The sequence below is a fragment of the Cnephaeus nilssonii genome (assembly GCF_951640355.1).
Source record: "Cnephaeus nilssonii genome assembly, chromosome: 16".
Lineage (NCBI taxonomy): Eukaryota > Metazoa > Chordata > Mammalia > Chiroptera > Vespertilionidae > Cnephaeus > Cnephaeus nilssonii.
The window spans coordinates 38,363,719-38,381,283 of NC_137087.1; the positions used below are offsets into that span (position 1 = coordinate 38,363,719).

The 17,565-nt window shown below is 40.6% G+C and overlaps 1 protein-coding gene across 7 annotated transcripts in view; it reads right to left on the reverse strand.

Moving 5' to 3' along the window:
• CPEB3 (cytoplasmic polyadenylation element binding protein 3) overlaps positions 1–17,565 on the reverse strand; it is a 180,239-nt gene that overhangs the window by 143,709 nt on the left and 18,965 nt on the right. For 4 of the 7 annotated variants that reach the window (XM_079793468.1, XM_079793471.1, XM_079793470.1 and 1 more), the window contains exon 2: positions 3,486–4,516. In XM_079793468.1, coding sequence (XP_079649594.1) covers positions 3,486–4,505 — 1,020 coding nt within the window. In that variant the 5' untranslated portion in view covers positions 4,506–4,516. Of the gene's footprint in view, positions 1–3,485; positions 4,517–4,595; positions 4,684–4,730; positions 4,844–7,463; positions 7,856–17,565 lie in introns of those variants that run through there. The other 3 variants (XM_079793467.1, XM_079793466.1, XM_079793469.1) reach the window with 3 other exon arrangements.

The following is a 17,565-nucleotide window of genomic DNA, read 5'->3' on the forward strand; positions in this document are numbered from 1 at the left end:
GAGCAGAGTGGTGGGATGGGTGCTCTCAAAAGCCCCTTCTAGATTTTTCTGGAAAAAATTGCTACTTAACCCAATTCACTACTGTACAGAAAGCATCTCGGCTCTAGTCCTTTGCATGCCTAGGCGTCTCTAGTCTTGTACAATTCCCTCGGCAGAGTGCCTCCATGTTCTTGAGCTCTGTTTGGTGGGAGGCATCGGTCAGGTAGGGAACCTCACTAGAAAGTTCCATAACTAAGTCTCTCTGAATTGAGTTCAAAGAAAACCTGATGTAAAATGAATTCTACCTGACAGCACTATTTGCTTGCTGCAGGGAAGTTAAGAGCATACATCAACAAAATTAGCCAAAGCTGTAGGACCTGAGTCATGTCACTCTACCTCTCAGGACCTGTTTTCTTATTTATAGAAATGAAGTGGCTTTTAGATACAGGTAATCCCTAATGAAGCAGCCATCCCAATCCAGGGGAACCAATCAACTTTGTCAGAATTGAGAGAAGGGGTAAGGAAGCATGTGCACTTTGAAAAACCACATCTGAATACAGTGATTGTTTTTATCATATAAACTACAGAAGTAAAGCTCCAAAAAAAAAAAAAAAATCTATTGTGTTTGGCAAACGAAAGTGAAGCAACATTGGGGATGAGGGGAAGGGAGAGGCGCATGGATTTTTTAAAATATTAAGATACATCAGAGTAGATAACTATTGAAAGCCCCTTTTAACTCACAGTATCTGTGAAATTAAAAAAAATAAGTTAGCACTCTATGAAATAAACTTTTTAATTTAAAGAAAAAAATCCTATTTGTCAAACAATTTTTTTAAAAAGTCATTGGGACTACTTAAGATATTTTCTCCCTTTGTAGAACAATTATTTAAGTAAATGCACAAACATGTAAAATTCTGCACACACGACTCAAACACACTTCAAACATACTTCATGTACTTATCAACACAAACCAAGTCTGATAATATTCTCAAGCCAAAATACATCCTAGATACTCCTACTCTGACTCGAATACTGCTTCAAAACCCAGAAGCTCCATTTTAAGAAACCAAGTGAGACATAAAGTCCATGCAGTTCTTTCTCTGGTTAAATATATAAAGCTCAATTTTAAATCAAATCTCTTCACCTACAAGTCTTTTGGCCACCGTTGCCTATTTAACAGCACCATTCGGTGGAAAAAGACAAGGGACCAAACTCAATCCAGCCTGTCTGGCTATAATTAGCATTGCTGATAAATGGTCTGCTGAGAAACAACACACTACTTGTCAATATCTGTTTGGGGGATCTTTTATGGATTTAATCTCTCTCCAGATCCTATTTCCGGAGATAATTAATCAAAAGCTAGTTGTACCCAAATTCAGCTCCTAGAAAAAGATAACTGATGTCTACATCCTCAGCTCTCAGTTCCTAAACCTCCTTGTTAGATTTGAGGTTATCCTCTAAGACTTGGTTTGGGACTTGGGTTGGGAGCACCAAAATAAAAAGAGGGCCTATTAGAAAAAGAATACTACGAAAAAGAGCTCTCCTGCCCTGGCTGGTTTGGCTCAGTGAATAGAGCGTCGGCCTGGGAACTGGGGGGGTCCCAGGTTCGATTCCAGTCAAGGGCACATGCCCGGGTTGCTGGCTCGATCCCCATTGGGGGTGTGCAGGAGGCAGCTGCTATCAATGATTCTCTCTCATCATTGATGTTTCTATCTCTCTCTCTCTCTCCCTCTCTGCCCCTTCCTCTCTGAAATCAATAAAAATATATATATTTTTAAAAAGAGCTCTCCTACCAAATGCAGCCTCCATCCCTGCCCTACCCCACCCCACCCCAAATAAATGCATGGAGAAATTCCAGAAAGTAGATTCCTCCTTTTCTCTACCTACCAAACTGATCTCATCTTGCAGTGTCTCTTCATTTTTTTTTTAATAAGCAGACTTTAGAATGGCAAAAAATAAACGTTACTATTACAATCTTCCATCCCTGAAGCAGCCTGTGAAAACTTGAGATCCTTTCTCATTAAAAACTCTCATACACACAACTGATGGGTTTCATGGACCTCCTTCATCTATCAAGACTAAAAATCCTTGCTCTAGCTGAGAGAATCATGTGCTTCTCAATAACCCTATCTCCTCCTTCAGGGATGGGAGGCGCCCAAACATCACATCTGAAACATAGAACAATAAAATGAAGGCTCCAATTGCACCTGCTGTGTTAAACTACCTCTGTCAAATGCTGGTTCTGCCATTTTTCAGCAATGCTCAAAGGATTTGTGTGTTTTTTTTCCTTGACCACACTAAGTGAGTCTCATCCAAAGCCCTCCTCTCTCCTTCCTTTCTTCTTTTCCTTTTTAACTGAGCCTAGAATATGCTGGCCAAATCAATCTATAAGTGAAGGACAAAGGTTTGCCTGAGAACAAAAGCCCCCCAGCGAACACTCACCCTCACCACCCCTTTCCAACTCAAGATGTTCAGGACACTGTCAACCAGTGTGGCCGAGGGCCGGATCAGAAAGCAAGAACAGAATAAGGACACTCCATTCAACGTTTTTTGTCTGGGGCACTTCCTGGGTTTTTCATTGGCATTTAACACCAAGACACAAGGCTCGTTTTTCATTAAAGTTGCAAGACTTTCACTTTGCCCAGTTTCAAATGGTGTAATTGATCTGCATTGTCTTCTTAACCCAACGGAAGGACACTGCAGCTTTAAATATTTCAGTGCTAACTAGCAAACAGACTCCATTGCAATATGGCTCTGAAGGTCGTGTCCTATTGTCTCTTTCCTCTGGAAAAAAAAAAATTTTTTTTTTCTAAGTCCTTCTTCTAGGTAACATAGGAAGGGTTACCCCTAGAATTTCCACTCTTCATCTCTGTCTCTGATAGAGTTCGGATGGTGATTGGAATCTCACACTCATAATTTTCCTGGCAGGGGCAATATGCTGATGGCTATTAAAGATGCCAGCACCTTTTAGCAAGACATAAACACATGTGTTCACATTAGTTTAATTGAGCGTATGCAACTGTCTGGGATAGCACCACTCACGGGCTTGTTCATCTCTTCTAGAGCAGGGCCAGGGTGCTTTAGGAGGGGACGGCAGCGGTAGCCGGCACTCTGCACCCGGAGCCCCAAATTGCATAACCCGAAATGTGTAGCTACTTAAACCGACCGGAATCTCCGCCTACTCATCCTGGGGCGATGCAGGCACCTTGCCACACACTTGCAGCTTCGCTTGTCAAAGAAGGTCAAAATAAGAGGCATAAGAACGGTGAAGGGAAAAATAAACTAAAGGAAAAGGGCCCGTTTCTATCTTGTCAGGGTGTATAAACACGTATCTTTGACTAGTCATAGTGATCCCCCATCCCGGTGCACGGGAGTGGAATGGCCCCAGTGAACTGGAGGCTTTGGGAGGGGGCGAGGGTAATCAGTGGACTAATGAAAGGCAGGGAAGAAGGGGCAAAGGGAAGCGGGGTAGGAGGAAGGCGAGTGCAGGTGCACTGGAGCATTACCTGAAATGGCAACAGATTGTTACCATTATCGGTCCGGAAAGCGTTATCCTCCATCCAGGACTTGGAGGTGAGCGGGGCCGCGCGGGGGAACTTGGGCGGCGCGATCACATTGCTGGAGAAGGGTTTTTTGAGCGGCGAAATGGGGTTGAGCGGTGAAGGCACCCCGACGCCCACGCCCACGCCCACGCCGACCGCCCGGCGAGGGTCCCGGCCCGCCTGCAGGCCGCCCCAGGGGTTGGAAGGCGCGCTCCAGGCGGCGTTCACGCTCTGGTGCGTGTTCCAGCTGGACGAGGCGGACGAGGCGGCAGCTGCGGCCGCGGCGGCCGCCGCAGCCGAGGACGAGGACGGCTTGCTGGTCATGATGGGCTGGTGGCCGTAAGCCGCGGCGGCACTCCTCTGCGCGTAGGGCGCCTGGCTGGGGCTGGCGGGCGACCGGCGCTGCTGCGGGGGCTGCGCCTGCGGGGGCTGCGCGGGCTGCGCCGGCTGCGGCGCGGGCGGCGGCGGCGGCTGCTGGTGGTGCTGGGTCTGCGCCAGGCCGATCTGCGGGGAGAAGGTGCCTCCGAAGACTGGGTTGACGTGGTGCGGGAAGTTCTGGAAGAGCATGGTCCCGTTGACTGGCGTGATCCCCTGGAAGAAGCTGTCCTCCACCGCGTTCGTGGTGCCCGTGGACCAGGTGCTGCCGAAGGACGGCGACAGCGACGCGCCCGGCGCCGCGGGATCCTGCGGCGGCGGCGGCGGCGGCTGCTGAGGGGGCTGGTGGAAACTCAAGCCCGGCAAGAGCGGCGATTCCATCTGCATCTTTTCGGGGCCGTTGGGGGCCGGCGGGGCCGCGGCAGGGCTAAGGGCCGGCACGGCGCTGCTGTCCTCCGGCTTGGGGGTCTCCGAGGAGAGGGGCGTGGACGGGGTTTCGGCTGCGCTGGGCTCGGGCTGGGGCTGCTGCTGCTGCTGCTGCTGCTGCTGCCGCTGCTGCTGGGGCTGGGGCTGGGTTTTGCTTTTGTCCATCAGTAAATCATCCTGCATGGTTTGCGCAGCTGAAACGGGAAAAAAGAGAGACGCGTTATTGTCAATGTGATCGTTAATGCCCCTCGCTGAAGCGGGCGGGTGTTTTACTTGCGAAAATCCAGTGCCTCCGCTACTAGCCAATTGCAATGCAAATCCATAATCTCCCATTTGGAAGAACAGGTCGGGCTGGGGTGGGAGGGCTCGCGCAAAGGTCCCTAAAAAATACTGTGAGAGCGTCTTCACCCTTTCGGATGCCTTGGTTCCCTTTCTGGATTAGTGAGAGAGGTGCTTATAAGACAGAAAGACAGCAATTTCGCCACGTCTCTTTTCCCTTCACCGGAACTAAGAGCGTTCACCCTGCAATGAGAAACTGATTCTGGTTCCTGTTTTTTCCCAAGCACCACCCTCCCCTGGTTATTTGCATACGTCAATAAATACTGCTGCGTCCTTCAGCAAGGTTAAAAAGACACCGCGCACGACCCTTTCTTCCCCCTCCTCGATTCTGACACTTTAAAGAAACAGCAGCCTCATCCCTCTTGATTAGCAAACTGCCTTCTAGCGTTGGTAATTGTTTCATTTAGCAGCAGCGAACCACGAGGGAGGAAATCCTTGGCATTTGTGAGGAGGAGGAGGACTCAGCTGCACAATCGTTCTCTGGCCTCCCAGTAGCTGCAGCACTCCATTTTGTTAGGAGACAGAAAAAAAAGAAAAAAGGGGGAAAAAAAAAAAACCCACACCGTTTTTAAAGAGGTAAAAATCTCCTGAAACCTTTGTAAGTGCTTCCTTCTTGTTACTCTCTAAGGATTAGGGATTTTCTGCTTATTCTCCAATTTTCTTCTCTCCAATTCTGCCGCACAAGAGATTTTTGGCATCTCAGTGGTTCAGGTCTCAACAGGAGCCTGAGAATTTCTCTGCAGAGTGAAGAAATGTTCTAGTTGTATTTGAGGTCAGAGAGAGAGAGAGAGAGAGAGAGAGGCTGGCAGACACTGAGTGTGAGATGGGGTGGGGCTTTTTTTAAAAAAAAATCCTCTGGGGAGGAAAAAAAAGAAAAGTAAAAAATCCTTCTGGGATTTAAGTAGAAAGTCAGGATAATTCTGGAGTTGCCAGATTGTCATTTTTGAATCCTCCTGCTGCTGCCTTGGTCACAAGACTTCAGCAAATTTAGAATACACTCTCTTATCACTAGTATTAGCAGTGAAAGATTATGGTCTGAAGACCCTGAATTACCATATGCTAGCAAAAGTGTTAAAAATAGCAGAGTACAAAGTCTCAAATTCTCATACATTGTAATTATAGTGCATTGCCATCACTGCTTCATTTAGCCATATAAGGAGAGTATGGTATTTTCCATTTCGAATAGGATTATATTCACCTCTGCCTACTGCCTGTTTTCTCATTCACGGATGAAAATAGTAATCACTCAAAACCAGATTGCCATACATATAGTTATCACTGAGCTAGCCTGTCCCTCGGAACATGTTAATTGTATTAACTATATTAATATTACAGTGCTGAGACCCTGGAAACAAATATTTTGAAATTTTAAAGAAGCATATGACCAAACATATAATTATTTTAGATGAGGATTCAGTATAATTGTAACAAAGTTATGAGTATATTTAAGGCAGTTCATTAATTCAGATACAGAGGAGAATTTTCTCGGGACACTTGTGAAAGGGCATTCAAATACAGGCAGAAGCTCGGCCTTTGGGCATCCTCATGGTAATAACTGTTGTAAAATAAATGTATTGGAAATGGAGGTGCTACTGCTCTTAACTATTAAACAAAATTATGTCAAACCAAGAAACAGGATTAAAAATAGTTCCGTTTTTATTAAAGACTATCTTTAAAATGATTATATCTAATCATGGGGTTGTACACTTGAAACTAATATAATATTGTACATCAACTTTTTCATTTTGTAATTCAAAAATAAAAAAGAAGAAATGGTTCATCTTTCATGTTAAAGTCCCGTACACAGACAACATAGCGGGCTCAAGGAAATATTTCACAGCCACCTTACTCTCCTTTTCTACTCCTTTCCTATCTCCCTCTCCTCCCCCCCACCCCCCGGAAAAGAACCCAGCCCAGTGTGACATACATCACAAATTGCCAGATACTACCAATAAAATCTACTTAAGATTGATTTTATGTTCCTCAGTTCCCTAGGTCTAAAACAATGCTTTGATCGGTATTGAAAAATATGACACAAAGAGGCGAGCGAAGCCGGGATTCACAACACCAAGTTCTGTTGCTACCAAAGGAAATGGTGATAGAAAGAGACATTTTCATACTTGGTTTAAGCAGTGCTGCAGTAAACCATTATAATCTGGGATTTGAGATGCTTCCAGTGGGTTAAATTGTCTTTACAATAGCCATATCATCATGGCTGAAATATGCAGTTGATTCTAATTTCAATATCACAGCTTTTCTGATGCTTGTACAAATGCTTTTTGTTAATACTTTCAGTGTAAACTACATGCTCTTGGTGGAAAATATAATGCTGTACTATAGCAGAAAAAAGAAGAAAGAAAGAAAAGCCGAAAAGTAAGCTGGACTCCGAATATTTTATAAAGGCTGTAATTAATATTAACATATTTATTGAATTTTAAAATTTTTATCATACCATGAACACCCCTTTCTCTTCTCAACACCCTTAAAGATATTAATTTCACTTTCTGTATAAATACACTCTGTCAAGGTCAAGACCCATCTTTAATAAATAAGACCCTTTAAACAAAAGGTAAACAATAGGTTAAGATAACATTTACAAAGTTAATATGCACTCTCTTTCGGTGACTGCTTGTATAGTTTGTTTGTTTGGATCAGGGTTTTTCTGTTTTCTTTTTTTCTTATTTACAGCAAAGTCCGAGAAATAGATACCTCCTCCTTCCCCTCCCCCCACCACACACACAATAGATCTTCCTTTACATGCAATCACCCCATCTCAAGTAACAAATTCTTAGCAGCAGTTACCTTTGAGTGTCCAGTTTTTAAGGATCGATAAAATTTACAAGTGTACAGTATTTATTTTCTTCTTTCAGGTGGATTATGTGACCGCTCTGGCAAAAGCACTTTGACAACTGTAAGAAGAAAGGGCATGCGCACACAGGGAACTGTGGGGGCTGAAGTCCTTCACAAGGTACTCTGCCCGACTGAAGCACGTTCAGCCAGGAAGGGAGGAAACCTCGACAAGACTGGTTCCAGGGGGAAGAGGTGGTACCCGGTGCACAGCAGATCTTCCTAACCAATCTAAATCACGAGTTGTTGAAATGAAAAAGAGGAAAAATAAAATGGCTTGTCAACTTGATTTAGGAAGCCAGGTTAAAAGAGAAACTGGATTGTAGGGCTCAAAATAAATAAACGCAGCAGAGCTACCTTAAATGGTATTAGAATGGTAATGACTAGAGAGCCAGCAATAGGAACCCTAACAGAGCAAAAGAGTCTGGGGTGGGGAGGGATAAGAAAAGGAGGGGGACTAATGGGGAAAGGTAAATACTTAAAATCTGACCATATATATATAAAAAACACATTTTTAACATTATAGGATGAAAAATACCTTAATATGAAATGGGATATTAACCTTGGAGGTCAGGTAAAAGTAAGTTTCAGTCACAAATTTCTGACATCTTCTCTACCAAGATTTCTTTGTGTTTGAGTTTTCAGTAAAGGCACAAATCATTAATTTTACATGATAGTCTCTGAATCAACTCACCTCCTTATTTTACTTGTCAAAATGAAAGTTGACCTTGCGTTACTCATACAATGCTCAATTAAATAAAATTCAACTCTTTTAAGCTAAAGTGATATTTGATGAAATATTTAAAATATTAAAAAAAAACATGTTTAGTGTTTCACTGCATAAGGACAGTGACTTTTTTATTCGACAGACAGTAGATACAGTTTCTATTTTTTGTTTTTAATGTTCAGTGTGCCGGGCTGGTGTGGCTCAGTGGCTGAATGTTGAGCCATGAACCAGGAGGTCACCATTCGGTTCTGGTCAGGGCACATGCTAAGGTTTCAGGCTGGATCCCCAGAAGGGGGAGTGCAGGAGGCAGCCGATCAATGATTGACTCTCATCACTGATGTTTCTATCTCTCTCTTCCTCTCCCTTCCTCTCTCTGAAATCAATATATATATATATATATATATATATATATATATATATACACACACACACACACACACACACACACACACACACACACACATATATATATTAAGGGTTAGTGTACATTTTTCCTAGTTTAACATCATGACTCCAAGGCTGGAATCTCGCAACATATTAACATCAAACACTATTATCTATAGGTTCTGAAAGCAATAGTTCAACTACCAGTTTGCTCACGTAGACAGAAGATATTATATCTTGTGGTATTTTAATGTTCAGTATGCCGGGCTGGTGTGGCTCAGTGGCTGAATGTTGAGCCATGAACCAGGAGGTCACCATTCGGTTCTGGTCAGGGCACATGCTCAGGTTTCAGGCTGGATCCCCAGAAGGGGGAGTGCAGGAGGCAGCCGATCAATGATTGACTCTCATCACTGATGTTTCTATCTCTCTCTTCCTCTCCCTTCCTCTCTCTGAAATCAATATATATATATATATATATATATATATATATATATACACACACACACACACACACACACACACATATATATATTAAGGGTTAGTGTACATTTTTCCTAGTTTAACATCATGACTCCAAGGCTGGAATCTCGCAACATATTAACATCAAACACTATTATCTATAGGTTCTGAAAGCAATAGTTCAACTACCAGTTTGCTCACGTAGACAGAAGATATTATATCTTGTGGTATTTTAATGTTCAGTATGCCGGGCTGGTGTGGCTCAGTGGCTGAATGTTGAGCCATGAACCAGGAGGTCACCATTCGGTTCTGGTCAGGGCACATGCTCAGGTTTCAGGCTGGATCCCCAGAAGGGGGAGTGCAGGAGGCAGCCGATCAATGATTGACTCTCATCACTGATGTTTCTATCTCTCTCTTCCTCTCCCTTCCTCTCTCTGAAATCAATATATATATATATATATATATATATATATATATATACACACACACACACACACACACACACACACACACACACATATATATATTAAGGGTTAGTGTACATTTTTCCTAGTTTAACATCATGACTCCAAGGCTGGAATCTCGCAACATATTAACATCAAACACTATTATCTATAGGTTCTGAAAGCAATAGTTCAACTACCAGTTTGCTCACGTAGACAGAAGATATTATATCTTGTGGTATTTGGCTCAATGACATTCGCCCAAGGGGTTCAGAGTAAATGTCAGTTGATGACTATGCTGACTGAACTTGGAACTAAAAATGTTAAGCAGACCCGGCCGATTTTGCTCAGTGGTTAAAGTGTTGGCCTGTGGACCGAAGGGTCCCGGGTTCAATTCCTGGTCAAGAGCATGAACCTCAGTTGCAAGTTCCCCAGCCCTGGTGGGGACATGTGTGGGAGGCAACCAATCGATGTGTATCTCTCACATGATGTCTCTCTCTCTCTCTCTCTCTCTCTCTCTCTCACACACACACACACACACACACACACACACACACACTCCTCCTCCCCTTCCACTCTCTCTCTGGAAATCAATGGAAAAAATATCCTCTGGTGAGGATTAAAAAAAATAAACATTTAATTTTTTTAAAATGTTAAGCAAAAAAGAACTATATGCATATATGCATAAACATGGACACAGACAATAGTGCGGTGAAGGCCTGGGGGGAGGGTGCAGGGCAGAAGGGGTCAATGGGAGGAAAAAGGGGATATCTGTAATACTTTCATCAATAAAGATAAATTTTAAAAATAAAAAATAGAAATAAATAAAAATAAGGTAGTCTTAATTTTCTATTTCCCTTATTCACCAATTAGAACTAAAGTATCACCAGAGACTATTAACTTATAGCAGTTAGTAGTCTTTGTTTCTAGTTATTTCTAATGAAAAAACAAATAATACATAAGGAAAAAATCATTTTTAATCAATCTGCCAAAAGCTTTTTAAAAGAACTAAATGATCTTATTACTACTAGAAACTTGATTTATATTTCTATCTTTTTTCTCTTCCTCTAACCTCGGCCAAGGCGCTATACTTCCATTTGCATTCCAGAGCCAGTAAGGATCACCTCAAGGTTAATCTTATTCCTGAAGACTTCCTAACCTACCAAACTTCTATTACATCTTCAAGTATTGGAAGTTGTTTTTTTTTTTTAAATCCCTCATAAAATCCTTACAAAGACTTGATTTTTAAAAAATAATTTGAAATTAATTTCAATATTGTATCGGTAAAGTAGAAATTCTTACGTTAGTTAAGTGTGCTTGAAAATGGTTTACTTAGGCATTTGTTAATCCACTAGAGGCCCAGTGCACGACATTCGTGGTGGGGGAAGGTGTGGGGGGGCGTCCCTCAGCCAGCCCGGCCTGCGCCCTTTCGCAGTCCAGGAGCCCTTGGGGGATGTCCGACTGTGGCTTAGGCCCGCTCCCCATGGGCCTAAGCACTGCCAGCTGCCATGGAGGTGGGCCGATGTGGTCACCAGCCATCAGCCTGGCTTGTGGGAGAGCACTGACCACCAGGGGGCAGCTCCTGCATTGAGCATCTGCCCCCTGGTGATCAGTGTGTGTCATAGCGACCAGTCATTCTGCCATTTGGTTGATTTGCATATTACTCTTTTATTATATAGGAGGATTTGACCCTACGAACAGGTCTATTACTACTTCGCACACTGGAGAAAAATAAACTTTGGTTCTTAAACCTTGATAAATGACAACAAAAATTAGTACTGTACATACTTAATATAATTTTTAAATATTTTTTTTATTTATTTCAGAGAGGAAGGGAGAGAGAGAGAAACATCAATTATGAGAGGGAATCATCAATTAGCTGCCTCCTGCACGCCCACACGGGGAATCCAGCCTGCAACCCAGGCATGTGCCCTGGACTTCCTGGCTTATAGGTCAATCCTCAACCACCGAGCCAAGCTGGCCAGGCTTAATCTAATTTTATTGTATTTGAAAATCAGCTAATTTCTGTTCTTCCTTCCCTAAAATGAGCACTCAAATCTAAAAATAAAATGACTCAAACATAAGTACCAAGGTATAAATAAATACCAAGCAAACAATAAATTATAGGAAGGCTTCCCCAAAAGGACAAAGAACTTCTGTACTAAAATCCTGTTTTTTATTTAGCTAGAAAGGAAGCACTTTATGAAATCCTGTCTTCAGGTCACAGAGCTTCACCATATACCTCCTTTGAATAGTCATGGGAAAATATAAAAACAGAGATTGCAGAGCTGACTCACTGAAATACCCATGGGTCAAATACATCTTTCTAAGCGTCCTTCCTTCCTTTCCTTCTCTACTTACATCTTTAGCACAATGCTTATAAGTCCTGGGTAGATAGTAGTTGTTCCATATATGTTTACTGAATGAATGAATAAATGGATGGAAGAATGAATAAGTGAATGGATTGATGAAATATAACTTCTGATTATCTAAAACAGCCAAGATTTGAATAGATATTAAATTATTCTCCATGTAGAAGAGCAATTACTTTTTCATCAGCTGTAAGAATAAATATGAAAGGGGTTGGTATAAAGTAGAAAACCATCTTGGCCCATATGGTGTTCAACAGTGTGAAGATCATTTGATTATATCATGAAATAACATTCACTAAGCACTAATTAAACAGGAAACTTTGTTCCATGAAAGAATTTACAATCTAATAAAGACACCCCCCATCCCCCCCCCCGAAACTGCATCATTAAGTTCTCAATAGCCATAGCCATAGCCACTACAAGCTAAGTCCACAGGATGTTTTATCAGGCTTTATCTTGCTTGACCTTGCAGCAACATTGACATAACTGACCACCCTTTCTGGATACACCTGCTTCTCTTCCTCCCTTAGCTTCCTTCATGCTGTCCTTTCTTGATTTTCTTATATTTGGGGTCTCTCTCTCTCTCTCTCTGCTTTGCTAACTGACTTTAAATAGTAAGTTCTTCAGGGCTCTACCCTAGGCCCTCTTCTCATATCTCTCTATATAAGTGACTTTCCCAACTATATAGGAAAGAACAGGCCTATCTTGTTGATAGCTATATTCCTGACATCTATCACTGATGCATATTAACATATAATAAATAGGTATTCAATGAATAGTTGTTGAATTAAAATTATATTTATATGCAAAGGGCCAAGAATGCCAAGCAATCTAGGTGGCAATAAATAAACAAACCTACAGGACTTATACTACCAAGTATCAATACTTATTACAAAGCTATAGTAATTAGACTGTGTAGATATTGACACAAGGATAAGAAAGTAGATAAATAGAACAAAATAAAAAATCCAGAAACATCAACATGCATGGTCACCAGATTTACCAAAACAGTAGCACTATAGTAGTGAAAGGATGGTCTTTTCAATAAGGGATATTACAGTCAACCAAATATCCATATGGCAAAAAAGAGACCTTCGCCCTAGCCACACCATACACAGAAATAAATTCCAGATGGATTGTAGGTCTAAATGTAAATGGTAAACAACAAAGCCTTTAAATGAACATAGGAGGATATTTTCATGATATTAGAGTAGTCAAAAATTTCTTTAACAGGTCACAAACGTAATAATCATAAAGGAAAAATTTAGTAGGCTAAATTAAGAACAATTGTTTACCAAATGCCAGATTAGAGTGAAGATTCACAGAATGGGGAAAGTATATGCAATATATGTATTTTCGACAAAAAGACTTATAATCAGAATATACAAAGGACCCTTGCAAATTAATAGTAGAAGACATCAAAACATCCCAAAGAAAAATGGGCAAGAGACTTCAACAAAAGATATCCAAAGAACCACAAAGCATATGAAAAGGTACTCTACCTAACCAATCATCAAACAAATACAAAATAAAACCAGAATGGCTAAAATTGGAAAAGGCAGACAATACCACATATTAGTAAGGATGTGGGAGCAACTCACTCTCAAACACTGCCAGTGGAAGCATAACTTGGTGTCGCTATACAACCACACTGCAAAACTATCCAGCAGGATCTTCTAAAGCCAACATTCACATACCTCCTGCCCCAGTTATTCTGCATCTAGACCTATGCCAAAGAGAAATGCAAACATGTTCACCAAAAGACATGCTCAAAGCATCATTATTCATAATAGCCCAAACCTGGGAACAACCCAAATACCCAACTACAACAGAACAGATAAGCAAATTTGTGATAGATTTATATCATGGAATATCATAAGATAACGAATAGACTTCAACTCTATAGAAAGATATAGATGAATTGTATGACTATAATGCAGAGTGAAAGAAGCCGAACACAGAAGAGTACGTACTATATGCTTCCATTTATATAAACTTCTAGTAAAACTAATATATGGTGTTAGAAGTCAGCATAGTGGTTAACTTTGCAAGAAAATAATGATTGGCAGGGGACATAAAAGGGGACTGCAGGTTTGCTGGTGGTATACTCTGTTTCTTGGACTGGATGCTGTTACAGGTGTGTTTACTTTGAAAATTCTTGAAAACCTAACACAATTTATACACTTTTCTGCATTGTGTTGTATTTCCATTAAATTTATAAAACATATACCTGTATTTGTAAAGGTTAACTATCTTCTATAGGGTAAAGAGGGGGAGAAAAAAATAGTACAATTTGGCCATACAGGAAGAGGAGCCATACGTCTAGGTCATCTAAGCCAGAGAAATAAACTGAGGTTCCCTATGTGCCAGGTCTGTGCTAGAGGCAATTAATGCAAAGATGAAGTCCCTTCAAAGACCTCAAAGCCTGAAAAGCAGGGGGGGGGGGGGAATAATTTTTGTCAGCTATGATAATTAAATATCCCCTAGGTAACCTAGAAAGATTCTAGATTATTAAAGTCTAAAGTAATTTATGAGCAGAAAGTCTACATCCTCTGAGTGAAGAGGATCTGTTAAGGCTTAACAGTTACGCAATTCTAGATCAGATTAAGTGTGAGAACAGAACCAGAGAAAGGGAAATGGGAGCAAAAAGGGAGCCCGGTGAGCCAAGTGTGGTTTGATGGACAATCTGAGAGCATCTGGTGGTGGTGGTGGTGGTGTTTTTTTAATGTGTCTTGCCTTTCCATTAGTTTTAAGTTCATTCATTCATTCAACAATTGTATGAAAGTCCTCCTAGGCACAAAGCAGCGATTCCAAAATCTCACCTACTTTTTCATTGACCTTATCTCTAACTTCTAAGAGAAAACTGGGGCTATTTGACAAAAATGTCCTCAATTTCTCAGCTGCCCACCAACCAACCCCCTACTCCCCTTACAAACGTATCCCCACCCATACTTTCTTTCTTCCTATCTCAGAGGAAGCTGAATTCCCATACAGGTCCACCCACAATTAATCCCTCCATCTGTAGTTCAGAGCTCATTCCTTCTAATTTCCTTGAGACCTAGTTCATTAATTATTCCCAACTTTCTCCTTTCCTGTTTGAAACAAAACTCTAAACCCTAACTCTACTTTCTCACTTCCAGTTGACAACCAAACTTACTGCATCTGGCTTTTTGCCTCTACCATCCTGCTAAAATTGCTCTTGCTACTGACTGTACTCAAGTTACCAACGACCAACTGATACTTTTCAGCTTAATTTATTTTATTTGCCATTCATCGTTCATAAAACACTTGTAGCATGCAGATTTCTAAGATGGTCCTCCAAATTCCAGGATAGAAAGAAAACAGGAACTTTATTCCTATAATTGCAGTTCTGTCAACAAGAATGAGCTTAAAAATGGATTTGACACCCTAAACAGAGAACCCAGTCATGTTGTATCAGACTTCTTACCTACAGAACTGTAAGTTAATAAATGAGTGTTGCTTTAAGCCATAAGCTTGTGGTAATTTGTTACGCTGCAGTAGAACACACAACACTATTCCATTTTCTTTGAAGACACTGCTTTCCTGGTTCATCACTTCTAAAGTTTCTTCTCAGTCTCCTGGCCACTAAATACAGCTTCCCCCACGGTTCTCCTAATTTTACACTCTCCCTAGGCAATGTTATGTTCATGAACCAGGAAATTAAGTTCATCACAATCTAGGTTTCCAGACCAAATCTTTTTGCTAAGCTCCAAACCACTATTTAACTAATAACTTCTCTATCTGAGGGTCCTACGGCACCTTTTCTCCCACAAATGTGCTTCTGCCTTTATTCCTGCTTTACTTATCTTTATTCTGTTTCATGGCACCACCATCCATCTAGTCACTCAAGTTAGGAATCTCAACATGATTTTGTCCCTTCCCTTCTCCCTCACTGAGGGACAAGTCCAACGGGTCACTAAAACTTAATAATTCTTCCTCCTAAATTTCTGCTTAACATTGCCTCCTCTTCGTTCACAGCCAGTATAACACTTCACCTAAATTACGGCAGCAATATCCTGACATTTCCCATTTAGTACCTCTCCAAATGTGGCCTCTCCATACCAAAGCCTGAATAATCATTCGAACACAATTTTACCATGTTATGCCCATTCCTAAAACTCTTTTAATTACCTTTCCTTTGCCAAGAGGATAAAATACAAACTTAATCTTCTACTCTTCTTCCCAACTATACCAAACTATTACAGGTCCCTGGATGGCCCATGCTCGTCCACTTCAATGCCTCTGCACACATTCCTTCTGCCTGAAATACCTTCCTACCTCCTGATAACCTATTCTACTCACCCATTAGAACCCAGTCCAAATGTCACCTCTTTGAAGCTTTCCCTGACCACGAGAGCAGAATTGCCCACTCCCTCCTTCATGTATCTCTGTAACACACACACATACCTCTATTGCAATATTCCTCATACTTTAGTGTAATTATCTGTTTGTACATCTTTCCTAGAATAGCTTCGGGATTAGGACTGCATTCATTTTTGTAACGCAGGCCTGAAACATAGAGATAAAAGTTTGTTGATCAAATCAAAGAACAAAGTTATCTTTTACCTCAATTTATAGAGGCTGAGAGCACTTCTTTAACATCAGATGAAGATACATTCTCTTTTTTTAAGATACATTCTCTTGCCATTAAAGGTATTACAAAAGAAACACACACTATCTTTAATGACACTATATTTCATATTTAATGAAGATGTTCCATACTAAATTTTGGTGTAATTCATTTACCCTTCCTCGTGTTGTAGGACATTTAAGTTGTTTCCAAGGTTTCACTACTTTCCAAACTGATTGTTTCCTTTAGCCATATTTCTAAAGAAAAAAATTGCTTGGTTAAAAGGCACAACTTTAAGGCTTCAGATACATATTAACAAATTGTTTAAGAAAAATTGCACATTATATACTTCCTTGAGAAATGAAGTTCTAATATGAAAACAATGTATGAGTAGTTTATACAATAAAGAATAACATATTTACTGTTCTGATTACCTAATGTAGAAAAATATCTCTATTCTTTTACTAGGCCAAATAAGGTTAAGTCCCTTTCAGCATTCTGTTACAGTTAATACTTTGTCATTCTTCTTCATCACACCTTCCTGTGATAATGAAATAGTGAAGGTAAATTTAAATACTATAGCCTATGTTTATTAGCTGGAGATTCCATTTCAAATTACGACATGTAAATGTGTACATAGGTGTATTCCATTTGAGAAAAAAAGATAAATAGCTTGTATCAATTGTAATTTAATGTTTATTTTTTAATTCTTTATTGTTTAAAGTATTACATATGTCTCCTTTTCCCCCTCATTGACCTCTCCCTGGCCACTTCTACCCCCTAATTATTTTTAAAACCTAATGTTTACAAAGGTGGCCAAAACGTACAATCTTCCAGTTATAAAATAAATAAGTCATGAAGTTATAATGTACAGAATGGTGTCTATAGTTAATAATACTGCATTGTGTATTTAAAAGTTGCTATGAGGGTAGATCTTAAAAAAGTTCTCATCACACAAAAAAACACCTGTAACTATATGTGGTGATTGATGTTAACTAGACTTACTGTGGTTACCATTTTGCAATATAATGTTTATATCAATTATATTTTGACTTTTTTAAAATTTTAATATACATTTCCT